At 46.2% G+C, this 18,165-nt stretch overlaps 1 protein-coding gene across 1 annotated transcript; it reads right to left on the bottom strand.

Moving 5' to 3' along the window:
- Positions 1–2,234: 2,234 nt before the first annotated feature.
- LOC120662546 (peptidyl-prolyl cis-trans isomerase FKBP43-like) lies at positions 2,235–14,469 on the bottom strand. The gene is made up of 11 exons (XM_039941673.1): positions 14,290–14,469; positions 6,065–6,176; positions 5,904–5,977; positions 5,170–5,405; positions 4,950–5,098; positions 3,537–3,936; positions 3,252–3,450; positions 2,946–3,030; positions 2,816–2,857; positions 2,676–2,724; positions 2,235–2,567 (listed from the first exon to the last, which is right to left on the bottom strand). The coding sequence occupies exons 1-11, from the start codon at positions 14,467–14,469 to the stop codon at positions 2,489–2,491; spliced, it is 1,605 nt and encodes a 534-aa protein (XP_039797607.1). The 3' UTR covers positions 2,235–2,488.
- Between the last annotated feature and the right edge of the window lie 3,696 nt (positions 14,470–18,165).

Genomic DNA, 18,165 nt, shown 5'->3' with positions numbered 1-18,165 from the left:
AGAGACGATAACGTCTCTGGACAAAATTCTAGACTATACGGCAGACTGTCCGCTCTCCAATAGCGGACCGTCCGCAGTTCAACACTGCGAACCCCACCAGAGACCACATCGTCTCTAGACAAATTTTGATCTCTACGGCGGACTGTCCGCTCTCCAATAGCGGACCGTCCGCAGTTCAATCCTACGGAAACACCAGAGACAACATCGTCTCTGGACAACTTCTAACCTGACCGGCGGACTGTCCGGCCCTCCTAGGCAGATCGTCTGCGACTCACTTTTGCAGACCACCCGACAGGCGGCAGTAAGCACGGCGGCGACGGCGGTTCACCGGCGCCGGCGGCGCACAACGGAAGGGGGAAAGAGGACAGGGGGCACAAGTGACTCACCACGAATCCATTCCTGCGGTCTGTTCGGGCGGAGGATGACCGGAGAAGCGGATCGACGGTGGAGCAAAGCTTCAAGCGCCTCCAATGGTGACCGGCGGTGGTTGGGCGATTCTGGCCAGGGAGAAGTCGGGCTAGGGGTTGGGGAAGGTGGAGGAGGTGCCGGGGAAGGTTCTCGCGCGAGGAATCGAAGTATGGTGGCCGGAGGAGGAAGATCGACGGAAGGGGGCGACGGCGGCACGAGCGGACGAGCTGCGCTCGTCTCTAGTCGAGGTGGGAATGAGGAAGGAGGAGAGGACGACCGGGCCCACATCTAGCTAAATATCTGGGCGTTACTCTGGCGGACCGTCCGCCGATCCCTAGCGGACCGTCCGCGGTTTTCCTGGGTGTTACAAGCAGGAACAGGAGAATGCCGTCAATGTGGTAGATCATCAAATCGTGATATGTTTGTGTCCATCTCATCTAATTTGCAGGGGTATTTGAACTCATCAGATCAGCGGCAAGCAGTTTTTTGCTTTGCCTATGCAGGCCTTTCTCCCGATGGATCAGCTGATGCCCTTAGGGGAGGTGGTTTAGGAATGTACTCCCTCCTTCCCCATTTCTTAGGCGCATGACCATTTTGCGTTTTTCTTTCAATATAGGGTGTGCAGCCTTGGGATTCATGCTGCAGTAATCACCATCCTTGTTACGAGGAATTAACTCACGGAGGGAATTACATTTGCATGCGGCCATGCAGGTTTTCTCGGCCGGAATTCCATTTGCATGCAGCCATGCAGGCCCAGCAGGCGGCATGTGGCATGCGGCCATGCAAGATCTCTAGGATCGTTTGGTCTCCATGTAAACTTTCACAGTATTAATGTAAATCTTGGTACCTGTGAAAATGCTCTTGCACCTAAGAAATGGGGAAGGAGGGAGTACTTTATTTTTTGCAGGCCAGGGATGACCACTGCTCCTTACAAATCAAAGCTTATGGCAGAACTTGCTGCATTGACTATGGCTGCAAAGGTGATAGAGGCAATGCAGATAAAGACTGCTGTTAGGGCAGTCCCAATGGAAGAAACTACTGTAGTTTCTATAGTATAGGACATTGTGTTAGGAAACTAGTTTCCCCAGTGCAAAAATTTCTCCCGGTGTCCTAATAAAACTCTGACCAATTATTCACGGTTCCGCATCTCCACTCCAAGGATCCTCTATGCAGGTCGCAGGTTTGCCAGTGGCCGCACGGTGCCAGCTCCAAGCTAGGCGGCCCGCAGCCTCACAGGATGATTGACTCCACATGGACGCAGCAGATTTGAAGGAGAGACGATAGAAACTGCTCGTTTCTCCCCAACGGCCTTTCACTCGTTTCTTACTTCATCGATTCACGCGAAGATGTCGTTCCTCCGATAGGAAACGGTTTCTTGTTTCTATAATCTCTTTCTACATTAACTTCTTTGCCACATCAGCAAATTGCTGAGCTGTTGCTGTAATTAAGCGAGATAGAAACTATCATCAATGTACCATTGGGACTGCCCTTATAGCTACAGACAGTAGTGAAGCTGTTCGACAATTTCACACAAATCAGGACACTTTCTGAAGGTTACGACCAAATATTTCAGATTTCAAGTTCCAAGATGGCTCGGTTTTTCAAGTGGTTAAAATCAATAGGAAGGAGAATGATACTGCCCTTGCTTCACAGGCGAAACCTGGGATTTCGCAGAATATAGCTGCCTTCTCCTGTGTCAATAGTTTCCACCAACCCCATTGTGCTGTACTCAGTATTTAGTATGTAATTTGGGGTCCTTTTGACCTCATCAGTGTACGTTGCTCTTGATAAAACATGAACGAAACAAAATCTGAACACTTGCTAGATTTAGCAACACAAAATTTCCATCGGAGGCAAAAGGTTCTGTAGCATTAAATGCCCCACCGTGCGACAAGTCATTGGAGTAATCTGGCTACAGATAGAGGTGCACAGTAATTCCACCTAAACAAAACTGAGATTAACCATAAACCAGGTGAAACACTATCATGTATGCCATCTGTGGCACAACAAAATCCATCTACTCCTAATTGCAGCTGTCGGCAAAGGCAACGTGCGAAATCCTGGCACATGGGTTTCCTCTCTATTTCACTTTCACCAACTCAATTTCGTAGATGACTGAAGAATTTTTGGGTACTTCTACAACTGATTTACCACCAGAGCTGCAAAATAAGTTAACATCCATAAGTAATGAAAATGAAATGTGGATATAGGACATCTCTAGAGATGTGTATACAGGGAAAAAAAGACACAAGATGTCAAACGTGTACCACATAGAAGGTGGGACTATCAGCCTCCTTTTCTCCCCAACACGCATACCTACAGTAAATAGAAAAAAATATTATCTGTCAGATTGAGGTCAAATGACCTACGGGAAAATAAAACAACAATCAGGCACTGAGGTAGTTACCACGAATACCAACATCCCATCCACGGATAACTTTACCAGCACCTTTAATCAGCACAGTATACATTGTGAGTATTTATATTAAGAGTTCAAATATATCTAGTACAGAGGTGTGGGTTTGCAAAGATATTACCAAGCTTGAACTTGTAAGGCTTTTCACTAAGATTAGATTCAACAATTTTCCCATCCTTCAACATGCCAACATATTTGATATAAACCTGCACAAATAAAGTAAGATAGTTGGTCTTGTTTCTTTTTCCGCAAGGTGCTGTGGTATAGAAAACTCGTGTATTGACTGCAAAGCCATGCACGACTAACTGCTAGCATAGAAATCTGATTATCAAACTACTGATAGCAGGATCATCATAAAGGGAACTTTGTCAAGCACATTGATATGAGATTTTCAATTAAAAGCGTATAGAAAGAACTAAGCAGCTACCTTGCAGCCATCAGAAGCCACTTTTGCATCTATGTTTCCTGTAGACAGATCTTGTACCATCAACCCATCATCCAATGTTATTATATTGGACTGTTTCTCATCTTTTCCACCTGATTGACGTTTCATCTTTTTCTTTGATTTCTTTTTTATATCAGAACCTTGCTTTGTAACAGATGGTGCATCAGCATCTGCTATATCCCTGATCATGAGATATTATTAGTTACAGTCAGTAGGTAGTAGATAATAGAAATACACACATGCATAAGTAGGAACCAAGAGATATACATTGAAGATGCAGGATCCTCACTAATGGCAGAACTTTTTCTTTTCTTGTCATCACTATTTTTTTTGGTTTTACCATTTGGCTGTCCATTTTGGAGGTTGGTTTCCACAGAAACCTTACTACTGTCTTTCTTCCTCAATGCAACATCATAATCTTCTTCATCACTGCAGCTATCAAATATTGAAGGAGCATTGTGCTTGGCAGCAACCTTAGTACTGTCTTTCTTGCCCAATGCAACAGATATCGGCACATTATCTTCATCACTGCCACTATCAAATATTGCACGAGCATTGTGCTTCGCAGCAGGCTTCATCACTGGAGAATCATCATCATCGGTGCTATCTACTCGATGCTTCTTCAAGCGCCGCCGTCTTTCAGCCTTAAGAGTCTGTTTTCCAGAAGCTATTTGAAGAAAATTGGAAACTTGTTACAAAACATTGATGGAACTGTGAGCAGATACATGCACATCAAACACTGAAAACGTACAATGACTGTGTCAACACATATGCAAAGGATGTAGACAGAATAACCACATGACGAAAAAGCACGAACTAAGTGTAATAGTAAGAATATAATAGAAAGAAGCATGCTAAACTCACATTACAGCCAAAAGCGATGGAAGTTTCCACCAACACTACATCACACTAGTCCAATGTGCTTTCAATGTGGGTACAATGTGGTTTGAAGCTATGCAGGATCAGATCCAGACAAATGTAATAAAACCTGGTAGCATGTTAAAATAGGAGCTACTCCCTCCCTCCATTTTTCTAGGGCGGATGAGCAAAATAAACTTTTCTAGGTACGTTGGCGGCAGCCCCTCGGAATGGCCCCGTCGACCTTGGGACTAGGCAGCCCATCCCCTCGGTAACCCACGTAATTTGTTGCGGTTGTTTCTCAGTTTGGCGTGGAGGAAGTTTAGCGCAGAGGAAAATTGTTTTTTTTTTCTGGTTAAAGGGCGACGGGAACGAAGGGACACTGCATGCCTTCATGCAAAACTCCTGCAACGTGGGCACGTGGCATAAGGCCTAGTGCTGTTAAACGCTGGCGCAAGGTCCCAGGATTTTCTTGGTCTCTGGAGTGCGAGCTCATCTACCTTAGAAAAATGGACGGAGGGAGTACCTTGTTGATTTTCAGGATAATAAAACAAAAGAAATGCCCATAATTTATTGATAACTCAAAAAATAAGTATAAGGTCATTTATTCACAAAATCAAAGCAGACTACATCTAAGTGATTTTATGAATAAAACATAGATAATTTTACAATGATAAGTCAACTGCCATCGAGACTTACCTGCCAGATTGTATTTCACATGGTGAAAACCGAAATATGAACTGATTTGAAATAAGATAAAAGCAAGTATGTATAGGTGAGATTTTGCAATGGAATCTATTGTAACATGGGTCGACCTTTTACCTTGTTTGCAGCGGCGTGGAGAGGAGCATTCATAATCACTGACAGCGATAACATCACGATCATCAATAAAGTCAGATTCATAGCTGTCCTCATTGCCATCATGCTCCTCATCAGTGTCAGACTGTCCAATATCTTCCCCATAAGATTCTCTAATTACAATGTTAAGAATGATTTCACAGTTTGAAATGTTAAAAAGGGCATGATAGATTGAGAAGGATACGATTCATCATCTCCCACATTAGACCTGCTGCTTGCACGGACATAATAGCGGGAGAGATGAATAGAACTCTGACCAATAACTGAGAAGACAACATCATCAACTTCCTCTAACTCAATCTCTAGACGGCACATCTCCGCCAATTTTGGATTTAAACTACAAAGTTTGATGGGGATCTTGTTGCCAACATTGCATTGCAGGACAGTCCTTCCAGAAGCATCACAATTGCTAAGTGTAGCCTACAAAAAATAAATGAATTAGTTAAAGCAGACATTCAATACTGTTAGAAAAGGGTAGTGCTTAGAACCAAAATTTCGGGCACTCCAGTAACTACATTCAATTCTAGCAGCAAGATGAAAATAGTTAATTGAAGTATCATGTAGTAAACTAATGAAAAGGAACTAACAAATCAATCAGCCTCCTTCTATTTCCAGGGAATACACAATGTAGCGTAAAGCTCTAACCACATTGTAAAGATAAAAGTTTCAATCAAATTTAATGCAGTGAAGGTCAAGATCACATCATGTACCAAGATAGGTTGACTGGGCAATATGTCAGAAGATAAATCAAAAGCACCAATGCTCATTGAATATACATCCTGATTTCAAGACCCTATCAATTATGTCAACAAAACTACAGTATCCGGGGTGACAGATTGACAGGTCGAGCATAGGAGTACGAAATTGAAGCACAGGTTAATTGGATAAATGGCAAAATTTGAAGGAAAAAACCCCAACCTGGCAGACACGGAGGCGGCCATGGTCAGCCTGGTAGGTGTGGGTGTAGGGCTTCCCGGGCTTCACCTCCACCCCTGCATCCACCGACCATTCAACTCATCACACAACAAACAGATAACAGCCTCGACAAACTAACAAGGGAAAAAAGCCAGCACGCTCACCCCAGATCGAACGCCATGGCGGGCGTGGTGGATGGTTGGTACACGCGCGAGCCACGACTCCAACGAATGAAACTCGCAACACCTGCAACCACCCACGGAAAAGACCCGTAAGCTTGGAAAGGAACAGTTATTTCAAGCTCAAATATTGGGGAGGCGGCGGAGTACGGGGCCGGAGGTAGTGGCGGAGCTCGGATAAAAATTTAGGTGGGGCACATCGCAAATATAATTTTTTAATAGTATCATGGGGATGCACCTCAATAGTTAATTGCCCATTAATTCAACAAAGACCAATCAAACAAGAAAAAATATCCAATTGAAAGACCAAACTCCAATATTCGAAGAGCTAAGAAACCTGTAAATTTGAAGAACAAATAAGTACCGTAGCAGCACCGCAGCGCCCGCCGGCGCTTGGTCGGTGGCTCAGGCCTTGCCGCCTCAGGGGTCGCCTCTGGCCGTCTGGCGGCTGGCGCCTGGCGGTCTGGCCGCCTGGCCGCGGCCGGGGAGGCGGAGGCGCGGCGCGGGGCGGCTCCGCGGCTGCAGGCAGGCAGCCCTGCGGGGCGCAGGTCCGCAGGCCGCAGTAGGCTAGCGCCTAGGCCTAGCGGAGAGCCGGAGAGGAGGGCCGGACTGCCGTCTGCCGGAGCCGGAGCACGCGGGCGGCGCAGTTCGAGCAGAGCAGGGGATCCCGGGACTGAGGCGTGAGGACTGAGGAGGGTTGGGGATGGGGCACTTGGGCCGAGCAATGGGCTTATTGGGCCTTTTTCTAACTGTCGTCTCTCTCCCTCTCCCCGTTTTTGCCTGTGCAGGCGACGGACGCCGCCGCGGCGCCGCTCTGCCAGCTCGCCGGAAGGAAAGATGATAGGAGACCTTGTTGTGCTACTCCGGCTGTAGGTGCCTGCCACATGGGGAGCTCCGCCTACTCTAGGGTTTGGATCGACGGCGGGGAAGAAGAGTTCGTTAGGCGGTGGCGGAGATAGATACCTCTACGCGGGCCTTCTGCAGGAGGATTCCCCTCGGTGATGGTCGCTGCGCCGCCGCCGCCTGCTTCGGCGCGAGTTGCTAGGGGAGGCGGCGGGTGCTGGTCGGCGGGACGCGGCGGGAGAGAGGGGAGACGAAGGGTTTATCCATGGCATATGCGGGTAAATAGCTCGGAGCTCTAGGGGCACGTTCAGAGGGGCATGGCCGTTTCGTGGGGCGCCGCTGGTTTTGGATGGGCCTCCACGTCGCAGGTCGCAATAAGGTTTAGTAAGGCCCAAGTGTACTATGAATTTCCCCCCCTCTCTCCACTTCAATCAAACAATAAAAGAAAAAGGTAAAATTTCAAAACTAATAACCCTGAGAGAAAAAGGATTACAATATTATAATAAAAATAACATAAAGGCAGAAAATATATGCAGGTTAGCATTTCGACCAAAAAAATCTTCGTTAGGACTTAGGAAAGGGTGGCAACTGATATGCAGCCTTTTGAGTGCACGGGATTATTACAGAAAGCACTAGGTTTGTCATCTGAAGCTAAATTTCTGCATTACCAGAACAAGTGACCAAATTGGGTGCCCTAGTTTTGCCAACTTGCTAAAAAAATGAACAAGCTCTAGCAAGCGAGCCGTGCCCTTTGGAGTAGTTTTCTATTGGCCAAAAATATGTAGAAGCGCCATTTGTAGCAAACTAGCTAGCAATGTCTAGAAACTACATACACAGCAGGTATAGTTCGAACTGCATTTATGCATTGCCGCCATATGTCACCTTGTGTGCGTGCGCTACTACGCACTATCACGAAAGAAATAGCAAACGAACAAACCGCCACATCATCAAGTTTTTCCGGGCCTCCTTCGCACAAAACAATCCCAATAACATCTCAATCAGCAAAGTCAACAGAAGCAACCGAAATCTAAGGGCGTTTGAATTCTGTGCTGGATTGTACGCATGTGAACATATATAGATATATCTATCTCTTTTAAAATTCGGAGATGCTATACATATACATATACAATATTCCCGTACATGCACATATAGGACTGGCACCACGAGTGATGTGATATCTAGAACTAATGTAAGCCCTTGGTTATACATGTTGTGCAATCTAATGAGCAATAAGCATGCATTTGACCTACATGGAGGCATGGAGCCTATATAAGTGCAAATTAATGGTCTTGATTGGCTATTTGTATTCATTTCAAGTCCTCTTCAAGGAAAGGAGAAAATAACCGTATTTTCATACAAATGAAAACTTTATTTCTTAGGCTCTAGTGCCGGCCTTCTGTGCTGGTTGGCACTAAGCGGACGACCGACTCTTTTTTTTCTGCAATTTCACTATCACACGTACGGCTTCCCTTGATTGGATGACATATGGTAGGATCCACAGTTCCACCATGCTAATTGACACAAAGGAATTTTCTATTGAAGGATATGGTGCTTGAGAATGCGATCGTTTACAATGCTGATGTGGCATCATCATTTTATAAATTCTAATAATGCAAGTATTAGGAAATTAAATATTTCAATGTACTAAACATAAAAACATGAGTGTCCCATAATCAACTTGTTATTTCCTTGTGAAAACATAAGATCCTTTTTTTGTTTATTTGTTTGTATAATACACATTGGAACCAGGAGATAGCTAAGTAAAGCCATGTGGAGTAGAGGAGGCAGGGTCCTACTAACCATGCTTTCATGTTCAGTAGATAGACTACTAGTTCCCAGTAGCAACAACTCCTACTTACTAGTGGTTGATTATGGTTGGTGACCAAACTAACAGAAATCTTGGAAAAAAATAAATGCAGGGGAATGCATGACGGTTTATCAGCTTCCTATGCGTCTGTCTCCAAGACAAACATTGGACAAACCAAGGAAAGGAGTTGTGTAGAGAGTTGTTAGGAGCTAGTATGAGTGTTACTACCTTCTAGAATGTATATGGTGCCAAAAAGAAAGAAAAAATAACACTCCATGAAAGATATAAACTTGAACATGATCTGACTAATCAGTGTATCATACATTTTTAGAGGGTCTCTAGATGCTCAAGGGGTATGGTTATTTTGTTCTTAGGCAGTCGGATCAACAACTCTTGTTCATCTATTTGAGGAGTAACCCTAACTACATGAATACTTTATTTCCCATAGTTAACACATTCTGTATGCACCAATATATATAAGTTGTGCCGAATCGGACGGCATCACATTGTTTGTCTTTGCTTTGCTGTAGTGCAACAATCCCATTGCTTATCTGAGCTTGAAGAGGCCATTACCCTAAACAAACCAATATCCTTGTCATTTTGCTCATAAATGCAGTGACCCAATCATCCCTTCAAGAGTTAAGTGAACTATATTGACTTCAGTTATGGAATTTTTGTGGAGCATATTTGTTTCCCGTTGGCTTTTAGCCATGATAATGCCTTACCTTTATGGCCTCCTCAATTAATTTCATGCAGTCCCAGGAATAGGGAATGTGCACCATTTTTAATGCACACATATTAGTTTTTCTTGTGAATGTGTGGATCGATCCATATATTCTGAACCAACTAAACCTGATCTGCTTTTTTTTACCTAAACCACACATGTTTTTGCAGTGCTTTTCTAAGTTCTCTTGAGTCCTAAATAATTTTATTTAGTCTAGGACCCAAGGAGGAAATCTTTTGCACGATTTTTTGTGTAATGCGTATAGGTGTTTCATGTTAACTAGTTTTCATTATTCAAGAACAATTTAATCTTCTCTACCTTTTCTCTTTTGCAGAAACTAATAAAGTCTATAACTTTTCCATATATAAGGTATAGTCTAAATAAACATGTAATTATAATTCTTCATAATTTGAACATGATAACAAAAGGTAGTTAATGAAGAAGATAATATCCAGTAAAATTATTTTTGTAAATGTACCCGGATTTGCTATATGTTGGGTATGTACGTACGTACCAATATACTTGCAATATGCAAATAGAATATACCAACTTAATAACTTTATTATCCAAATGGACTGCTGAGTTGAGAATCTCCAGGCCAGCTATATAAAAATGAGTTTGCATGTCTAGGGAGCAGTGAGCAACGCGTTGCATGCTGACAGCAAAGTAAGATTTGAAATAGTACCTACAGTGAAATTTAAAATTTACGGAATGTTGGATTTAGAAGATGTCTTGGTTTGCGCATTAATTGTGATGGAGTAGCTAAGAGGAAAAGGTCCAAAGCTACTGCCGTTTTCCCCATCCCCTATAACTAGTAGGCTAGGAGCGCCTCTAGAAAATAATGTGTGCCATTAAAATATTTTGAGTTAAAAAAAAGGCCAGTCTTAGATCCTTGTTTCAAGACATACACAACTTACAATGCCATTTTGGATGTATGCACGTATTCTATTGGAAGAAAGAGAAGAAAAGGGGGGAGCCCTTGCTTTGTTTCATGCCCAAGGAGCCATCTCTGGCTGCCCGCACAGGACTCAAGCAAAACAACCATATGGGAGCCCCAAATTCATGTACTTTGATGGATCTGTCACCTGGAGGCTCGACATTTCAGCCAGAGCCTCAGTACACAAACAAACGCATGCGCCCGATGCAAGCTGAGCAGGATATGTCCAACGGGGAAGGAGCCGTTTGGGAGGTTTCCCTCTCAAAACCCAAATCCTACGTTAATTACTCTTGAAACAAACATCAGGCAGTTAAATACATTTTACAGTCTAGTTGTACAGTGTGATGAATAGCTAGCTTTTCAAAATACCTTTGCAGCCAATGTGCATAAGATTTCTTATGTAAAATCTTCAAAGGCACTCATGCACTCATCCCTACTATAAGAGAAATAATTAAAAAGAGGTGAAAATCTTATCAGAACTGTGTCCTCAAAATGGGGGCAAAAGTAATGATGGATTGCATTGGAGAAGCAATCCCTGTGCAATGCAAGCTTGCACACCGGCCAATTGCAATAAACAAGGTGCAGCAACAAAAAGACTCCACATAACCAAAACATTAAGAAAATTCTTACAGGTATCAAGGCCTCAATCCCTCTTCCCAGGGTGTTGTCTACTCTGTGGCAGCAGCTCCATGGATCAGGGCGACCTTGGTGCTGTGTGTATAAATGTTAGTATTTGACTATAGTACGTGTTTGGGAAAACGGGAACGGAGTAGGAAAAACTGAGATTAATTTTACTCTTCCTCTTTCAGCTAGCCACTTGCTATTTTCCTTCCTTCTCTATCTGCCGGCACAGGCACGGCCGGCGGGAGCCCGGGTGTTAGGCATGCATGTCCCATATGCGAGACTCGATCTGTATAAAATTATAAACACACACTCCTTACTACTACTTTGCAGCATAAATTTCACCTTTGTGCCAGGTAATGTATCCTGACCACTCCATTATATCAAAACAAGCTAAGGAAATTAGAGTGTGGAAAACTGGATCATCACAGGAAAAAGTTGTTCTTTGATCATGGACACTATAAATGCTGGCATCCATGGCAACGTCAAATAAATTCATCAACTTGTTTGAGTTTGATTTAGACGGAAATCATTTTCTATAAAAGCCTCCAACCGTACCTATTGATGGACCGCTCATCTTTAACCTACGAGATGATCGAGTGACAAAAAAAAAATTAAAATTTGTAATCGATACCTGTCTCTTTTGGACCGCAGGGTATCGAAGCTAGTATTAAGGTTGGCAACGGGGCGGGGCGGGGTGGGGCCGGGGAGCAATCCTCATCCCCAACCCGATCCCCGAACATCATTATTCCCTGTCCCAGCTCCGAAAGGCATAACGGGGAGAAAGTGACTCCAGTCCCATTTCCCACGGATCCCCAATTACCGATAGAGCCCCACGGAGATGGAAAACTATAGCAAATAACCCCTCTTAATAAGTATTATAACAAGTTGTACGTGGACTAAATACTGAGGTAGAGAAGAGAGGAGAGGAGAGAGATGAGGAGCGGGTCGTAAGCTTATAGCCGGTTTCAATACAAGAACCAATAAATTTTATGACAGAGACAAGTGGACCATTTTTTAAGGGAAAAAGCTAACTACTATACGAGTGGGACGACAAATAAGCTACAAAGATCCTTACAACCAACAACCGATTGTATAATTATCCTTGCTCTTAGTATCAACTCACTGAAGTACAATTTCAACATATAATCAAGTAATTAACCGTTCAACACTCTTATAACCATGTAAATTTCGAAGGATGACATCCAGCCATCCAAACATTCAAGCAATCAAATATTAAGTAGCAAATTACTAGCTATAACATTATTGTTCAAATAATATAGCTGATATATAGCAAACATCGGAGCTAGTAGCCTAGTATGACTCCGTGGCTCGGACGCAAACCCAACGCAATGCATCGGCATATGTATCTTCACGTTGAAGGATGGCGTGCGTGATAATATTAGTTATAATAATAAAATTTGGTCACCAAACATACCCAAACCGACTGGCCACCCAGCAGCAGCGCAATAATTAAACAAAGATTTGATCGTGCAACACCAAAGTTATCATCTCCCTTTTCTCTTATTTCTTTCCTTTTTATCTATCTTCCTCTCGCTCTACGTGCATCTTGGTGGAGAAGCAGGAAGATCCAATTAATCTGCAGATATAGTGTAATGATTTTCAGTCATGAGCGTCGAGACAACTCAGACCATGCATGCAGGCTTCAGCACCTATCTATACAGCTACCGAAAAATATACATGTGACCTTTCATAACCATTTATACGTACGAAATAATAAGGCAACTTGAAAATCCTCAAAATAAACTCGAATAACAATTTCGAATTCCTTGAAAACTCGGAACAACCCAACAAGAGATTTTGAATGTGGAAACAAAACATAACGCGGACATGGACGCTCGCACGCACGCAATTGTATACCAAACTCGCAAGCGGATCGAAACTCATACAAAGCTAACTAAATTATTTTTTTTAGTTAGCTTCAGTTATTTTTAGCGAGGAAAAACAGCCGCTCGGGTCGCCCGCGCGCGGGCGACCGAGCGGACCCCAACCATTGTTGCCGCAGTCCCTCCGCCGCCATCTCCTGCTGCGCCGCCGCCCGAGCGGGCCGCTGGAAGCTCGCGCAGCCCGCGATGAAGGCGGTAGCAGGGCTCTCCCCCTTCTTCTCCGGCGGCCCGGGGCGGGCGCGGCCGCTCGGCTCCCCCGGTGCTTCCTCGTCGGAGGCGGCCCTCCGCGGCGAGTCTGGTGGTGCCGGCGTGGTGGGTGGCGCATGCAGCCGCTGGATCTGGTGTGGCGGGGCTTGTGGCGCTGGCGGCGGCCATGGCTTGCCGGGTCGCGGCTCAGCTTACTGCTCTGGCCGCGGCCTTGGGCCGGCTTGGCGGCGGCCTGGACGGGGTGGGTCGCCGTCGCAGCGATGCATTCTGCGCCTGGCCCGCGGAGGCCTTGGCTTGCCGGGTTGTGGCTCAGCTTACTGCTCCGGCCGCGGCCTTGGGCCGGCTTGGCTGCGGCCTGGGCGGGGCGGATCGCCGTCGCGGCGATGCCTTCCGCGGCTGGCCCACGGCGGCAGTAGCTCCTGCGGATGCCTAGGGGTGCGGCGGCGGCGGCGAACAGGCGGGCGCGGCAAGGGTGGACCCCTTCTGTGCTCTCTTGTCGGCGGCGGGCGTCTTCTCGGCGGTGGAGGTTGGGGCTCTCAGATCCGGCGTGGTCCCGGCCTGATCTGGTGGCTACGCGATAGGGGCGTGCGACTCTGCGGGGGGGGGGGGGGGGGGGGGGGGGGGGGGGGGGGACGGCCGGCACTGGGCGTGGCAGTGGCTGTGGCCGATGATGGTCAGCGGCGGCGGTGGCTGGAGTGTGATGGCGCATGGGGCGGTTGCGGCTGGCGCGGTGGCGTCGGCGACGACTTCGGCCGGATGTCGCGGGCTCCGCCTGTTGGTGGGGCCGGGGGCGTTTTCTGCACGAGGGTGAGGGGTATGTGATGTGGTAGTTGGTGCTCTCCCTCTCCCCCTCGACGGCGATGCTGGTCCGGCGCCGCCATGGTGGTGGGGCTAGGGTTGGTTGGTGCATGCTGGTGGCGCCGAGGTGGTGCTTCGGGCTGTGCCGGGCTTCTTCCTGTGGAGGCGATACGGAGGCGTGTTGGAGCAGGCTACGGGCTTGGCCTAGAATGTGCAGTAGGCATGGTGCTGAGTCGGGCGAAAGCCTTCACTGACGCTTTTGTCGGTGGCGATGGTGGCGGCGCCCTTGTGGCGTTGTTCTCCCTGTTGTGGGCACCATTTTGTGGCACCATGTTCCTACTGCATGGGGCTTTTTAGGGTGAAAACCTTGTCCATCTTTGGACGTGCGACGGCGGCGCCATTGGCGTCATGCCCTCGTTGGAGGCGCCGCATCTGGAGTCCCGTCTTGGCTAGGCTGTGGTGGTGGTTGGTTGGTGGTGTTGCCCGCGCGTAGCGGTAGAGGAGGTGCGCTAGGTCCGTGCTGGTAGGGAGGTGCAGAGGACCCATGGGTGCTGGAGGTCTTGGGCTGGCGCATATGGTGCAGTGGTGATCCCGGTGACGGATGGGCGGATGTTGTCGCTTTCAGAGCGGTTTCAGATATCTGAGTCCTTGGCTGAGGAGTGTGAGGCGGTGGGTGAGGCGAGGCCCCCACGCAGAGTGGCCAGGATTAGTGTTTTCCTTCGGCGCTGCGACGAGAGTGTTCTGCTGAAGCATCTCTGGAGCAGGGGGATCGATGGTCGTGTGTGCGAGCCTTGAGGGTGATAGTCCCATGGTGGAGGAGTTCGAGCTGCCGCTCAAACCTATAGCGGGCCACGACTTTTGGCGTGGCACAGCGTTGGCGACGACGGCGCAGTTCGCGGGTGGCTTCCTTTGGCTCCTCTCCCAGATTGTGGTGATGTAGTGTTTTGTTGTGTGCGTTGTTTGCGTGCATTGTTCGTGTGGTGGTGGTGTTCGCTTTGACGCATTATGTACAAATGCTTCTTCTTTTTATATGATGTGGCAGTGCTCCTGCCTTTCTTTCAAAAAAGCTAACTAAATTACAGGTAGCTAGTAGGGCCCTCCTCCATGAAAGCGGTGACTGCTTAATATAAGCAAGCATTCGCCTCTAATCTACATACATATTACGAAATTACATTGTAGGAACGTATATTTTTCTTTTCATCTGAATAATAATAAAATTGTCCACTCTCAATAATTTCTATCTCTATCTCTACTTATATTTCTAAAGCAAGCAATGTTTCTTTGCTCCGTCAATCGGAATTTTAATCGAAATATGGATAAATTAATTGGAATCCTAATCAGAATCCCTATAGCTTTCCCCATCATTTAGAAACTTAACAAATCAATTCGAATTCAAATAGAAACCATGTAATAATAATAATAATAATAATAATAATAATATGCTGCGACATGGCCTGGTGACCGAGAGAATAGTAGAAAACATATATCCGGGCGCTGTCATGGTCGTCGCGTGACGCGCTCGAATGCCGGCGTCTGTCGCCGTCCATCACGCACCCGACGACGGCGACCTCCTCCGGATGGCACGGCGGCCAGTCCGTCCCCTTTCTGCTCTACGACCGCCACCTAGCTGTATGTGCCGACGACCTGTCATGCGCACCTGAGTTGGGGGGTCGTTCAGACCCTGCATTCTAGGAGGAAAATCGTTATCGTTAATTTGGACACTGGCACGGGCGAGTGTGCGTACGTACGTGCTCATCTTTGACTGCAAAAAAATTAACACTTTCGATCGAATGATATTATCAAATAGGCACAGAACTGAATGAATTTGACATGGACAATTTTTTTTAGGAAAAACCATAATAATCCTGCAACCGTCAATTTTTTTTAGCGGTTACATGACACCCGGCCGAGCCCGTCTCACTGGGTTGGATGTGTCCATGTCCATGAAAGGGAATGCAGCTAGCTAATAACCAAATAATTAAGTGCTAGTAGATTACGAAGGGACAATATATACCGGACCCGTGCGTGCAAGGCCGCCGGATCCGATCGATTAGCTTCATCTAATAAGCGTGCAAGCATGATTACTGTTTGCTTTGCTAGCGCAATCATGTGTGTCCAAGATGCGGCAAGTAGACACCTTTTAACACAATTCTATATCAGTCCATGAAAAGGAGTGATGAGATGGTCGATCGCCTCAATCGTTGCTTGCAAGTCGTTCCAACTCAACTTCAACTTGCACGCTTGCTAATAAGCGATTTTTTTTTAAAAAAAGATCTGAGTGCTTGTCATCGCATTGCAAAAGAAAAAAAAAGAAAGGGCTTGGAGAAAGAGATTTGCTTGGATCGATGATGCATGCATCAATCAACAACTAATATACTAGTCTTGTTTGTCGGGTGACGATGCTTGATAACGAGGCGTGTATGGATGCGCTGGAACTGTTGATACAGTAAGCCCTCATTTGTCTGAATGCATTCTTGCACCAGATTTAGGAATCAGTTTCACTATAAACTCGTGGAGGCATGCAAAATGCATATAAATATGGATATACAATTCAATTGGATATTTATAGTGTTTCTTATGAAATTCTCACTAAACGCTTATGATCATGGAGTTCAAACATGGCTTTAGTTAGTGTGTGATATTATTTGTTTAGTTTGTGTGGGATACAAATTGGTTAAAATTTACTTGTGCGAACGGTTAGGGCCGGATATGAGTTGGACTTTGCAATCTTAAGGCTAATTAAGAATAAAAGGACAACCTCTTTGGTAATCGTGAGATGACTTGGCACCAGATATGGATGGAATGGGCATTTCGAAAACAATTAAAATTCCAGTTATCGAGCTATATAGGATCGAGGAGCTTTCATACGCCCTGACCGAACTTTTTGCAGTTTAGACCTTTTTAAAAAAACATTTATATTTGGAATTCTGGGCGAACTAAACTCATCTATAGGCTTTGGGATCGGCGCCGTGATTCAGGGCACCGAGGTTTGCCACCTGTTTTGAAGCCACTGAGGTGGCGCCGACATGGTAAGCAGCTCGTCGCCATAGCTTACTACGCTGACCTGCCTGGCTTAAAAACCGCAGCTAACTTCTCCTAGCCGAGCCTTCTTCTACTTGTTCTTGTCTCGTCGCCCCCGCCCCACTATCTAACTATCTACATTTGCCAACACACTAAATTTGCTAACTAACATTGTCACGTAGGTGGAGGACAGTGAGGGGGAGGTGTGGCAGCCGCAGAGCGCTGGGGAGTGAGGCCCAGAGGGCGCCGGCCCGCGGGGCTGCCGAGATGCTGTGTCCCGTCGCCGTGGCCCCGCTGCTCGCAAAGGACGGCGGCCAGACGAGGGCGCCGATAGATCTGGCAGTGGCAGTGGCAGTGGCAATGGCTTGATGGGCAACGAAGGCGGCACTGCATCCGGCAAGTGGCGGCGGACGGGCTGCCGGTGAGCGGCGGCGAACGGCGGTCGACGAGCGAGAGAAAAGAAGCCATTGGGAGAGAGAAGTCGATGGGCCTATAGAAAATAGGGTCGGTGTCGAGATTGTGGCGCCAAGCCCCAGCCACGTCAGCGCACATCACGACCCACACCTCGTTGCCGAGATGTGTAAGCTCGCCGCCATGACTCACAGCCTCGACTCCTAGCATCTAGAGTTGAGTTTAGTTCTCCCAGACATTCAAACGTATTTTTTTTCATAAAAGGACTGAAATGCAAAAAAAAAAATGGGACGCCGTGACGGCCATAGCTCCGTGAGCAGAAGGCCGAGATTGGGCTCGCGAGTGGTGGTGGTGCAGCATCTGACGTGCGCAGTGTGGCTGTGTGGGATGGGACAGAAGTTTTTTTTGACCGTGTTTGGATGTGGCTGAAAAAAAATTTCAGAAAAACTTTTCGCCACTTTGACCACTAATTAGAGATATTAAATAAAGTTTAATTATAAAATAACCTCAACAACTATGGTACTGTAGCATATACTGTAGCTAATGAGGTCTTTGACCACACGATTGGAGTATAATTAGAGTAAAATTATTGTAGCATTACTATTGCAAATCATGGATTAATTAGATTCATTAGATTTGTCGCACTAATTAAACTGCACTCATCTGTGAAAAGGTTTTGCAAATAACTTTCATTTAGTGCCCCATGCATTGAAGATTCTCTAGGTGAAAAAATTTTCAGGGTCCAACCCAACGCTGCCTAGTGAGGACAATGGGATATATCGTTCTCTCCTACTAAATCAGCACCAGCCA

Source organism: Panicum virgatum, chromosome 2N (genome assembly GCF_016808335.1).
Source record: "Panicum virgatum strain AP13 chromosome 2N, P.virgatum_v5, whole genome shotgun sequence".
NCBI classification, from domain to species: domain Eukaryota; kingdom Viridiplantae; phylum Streptophyta; class Magnoliopsida; order Poales; family Poaceae; genus Panicum; species Panicum virgatum.
The sequence above is the reverse complement of the archived record's forward strand: the minus strand, read 5'-3'. Positions and strand labels throughout refer to the sequence as shown.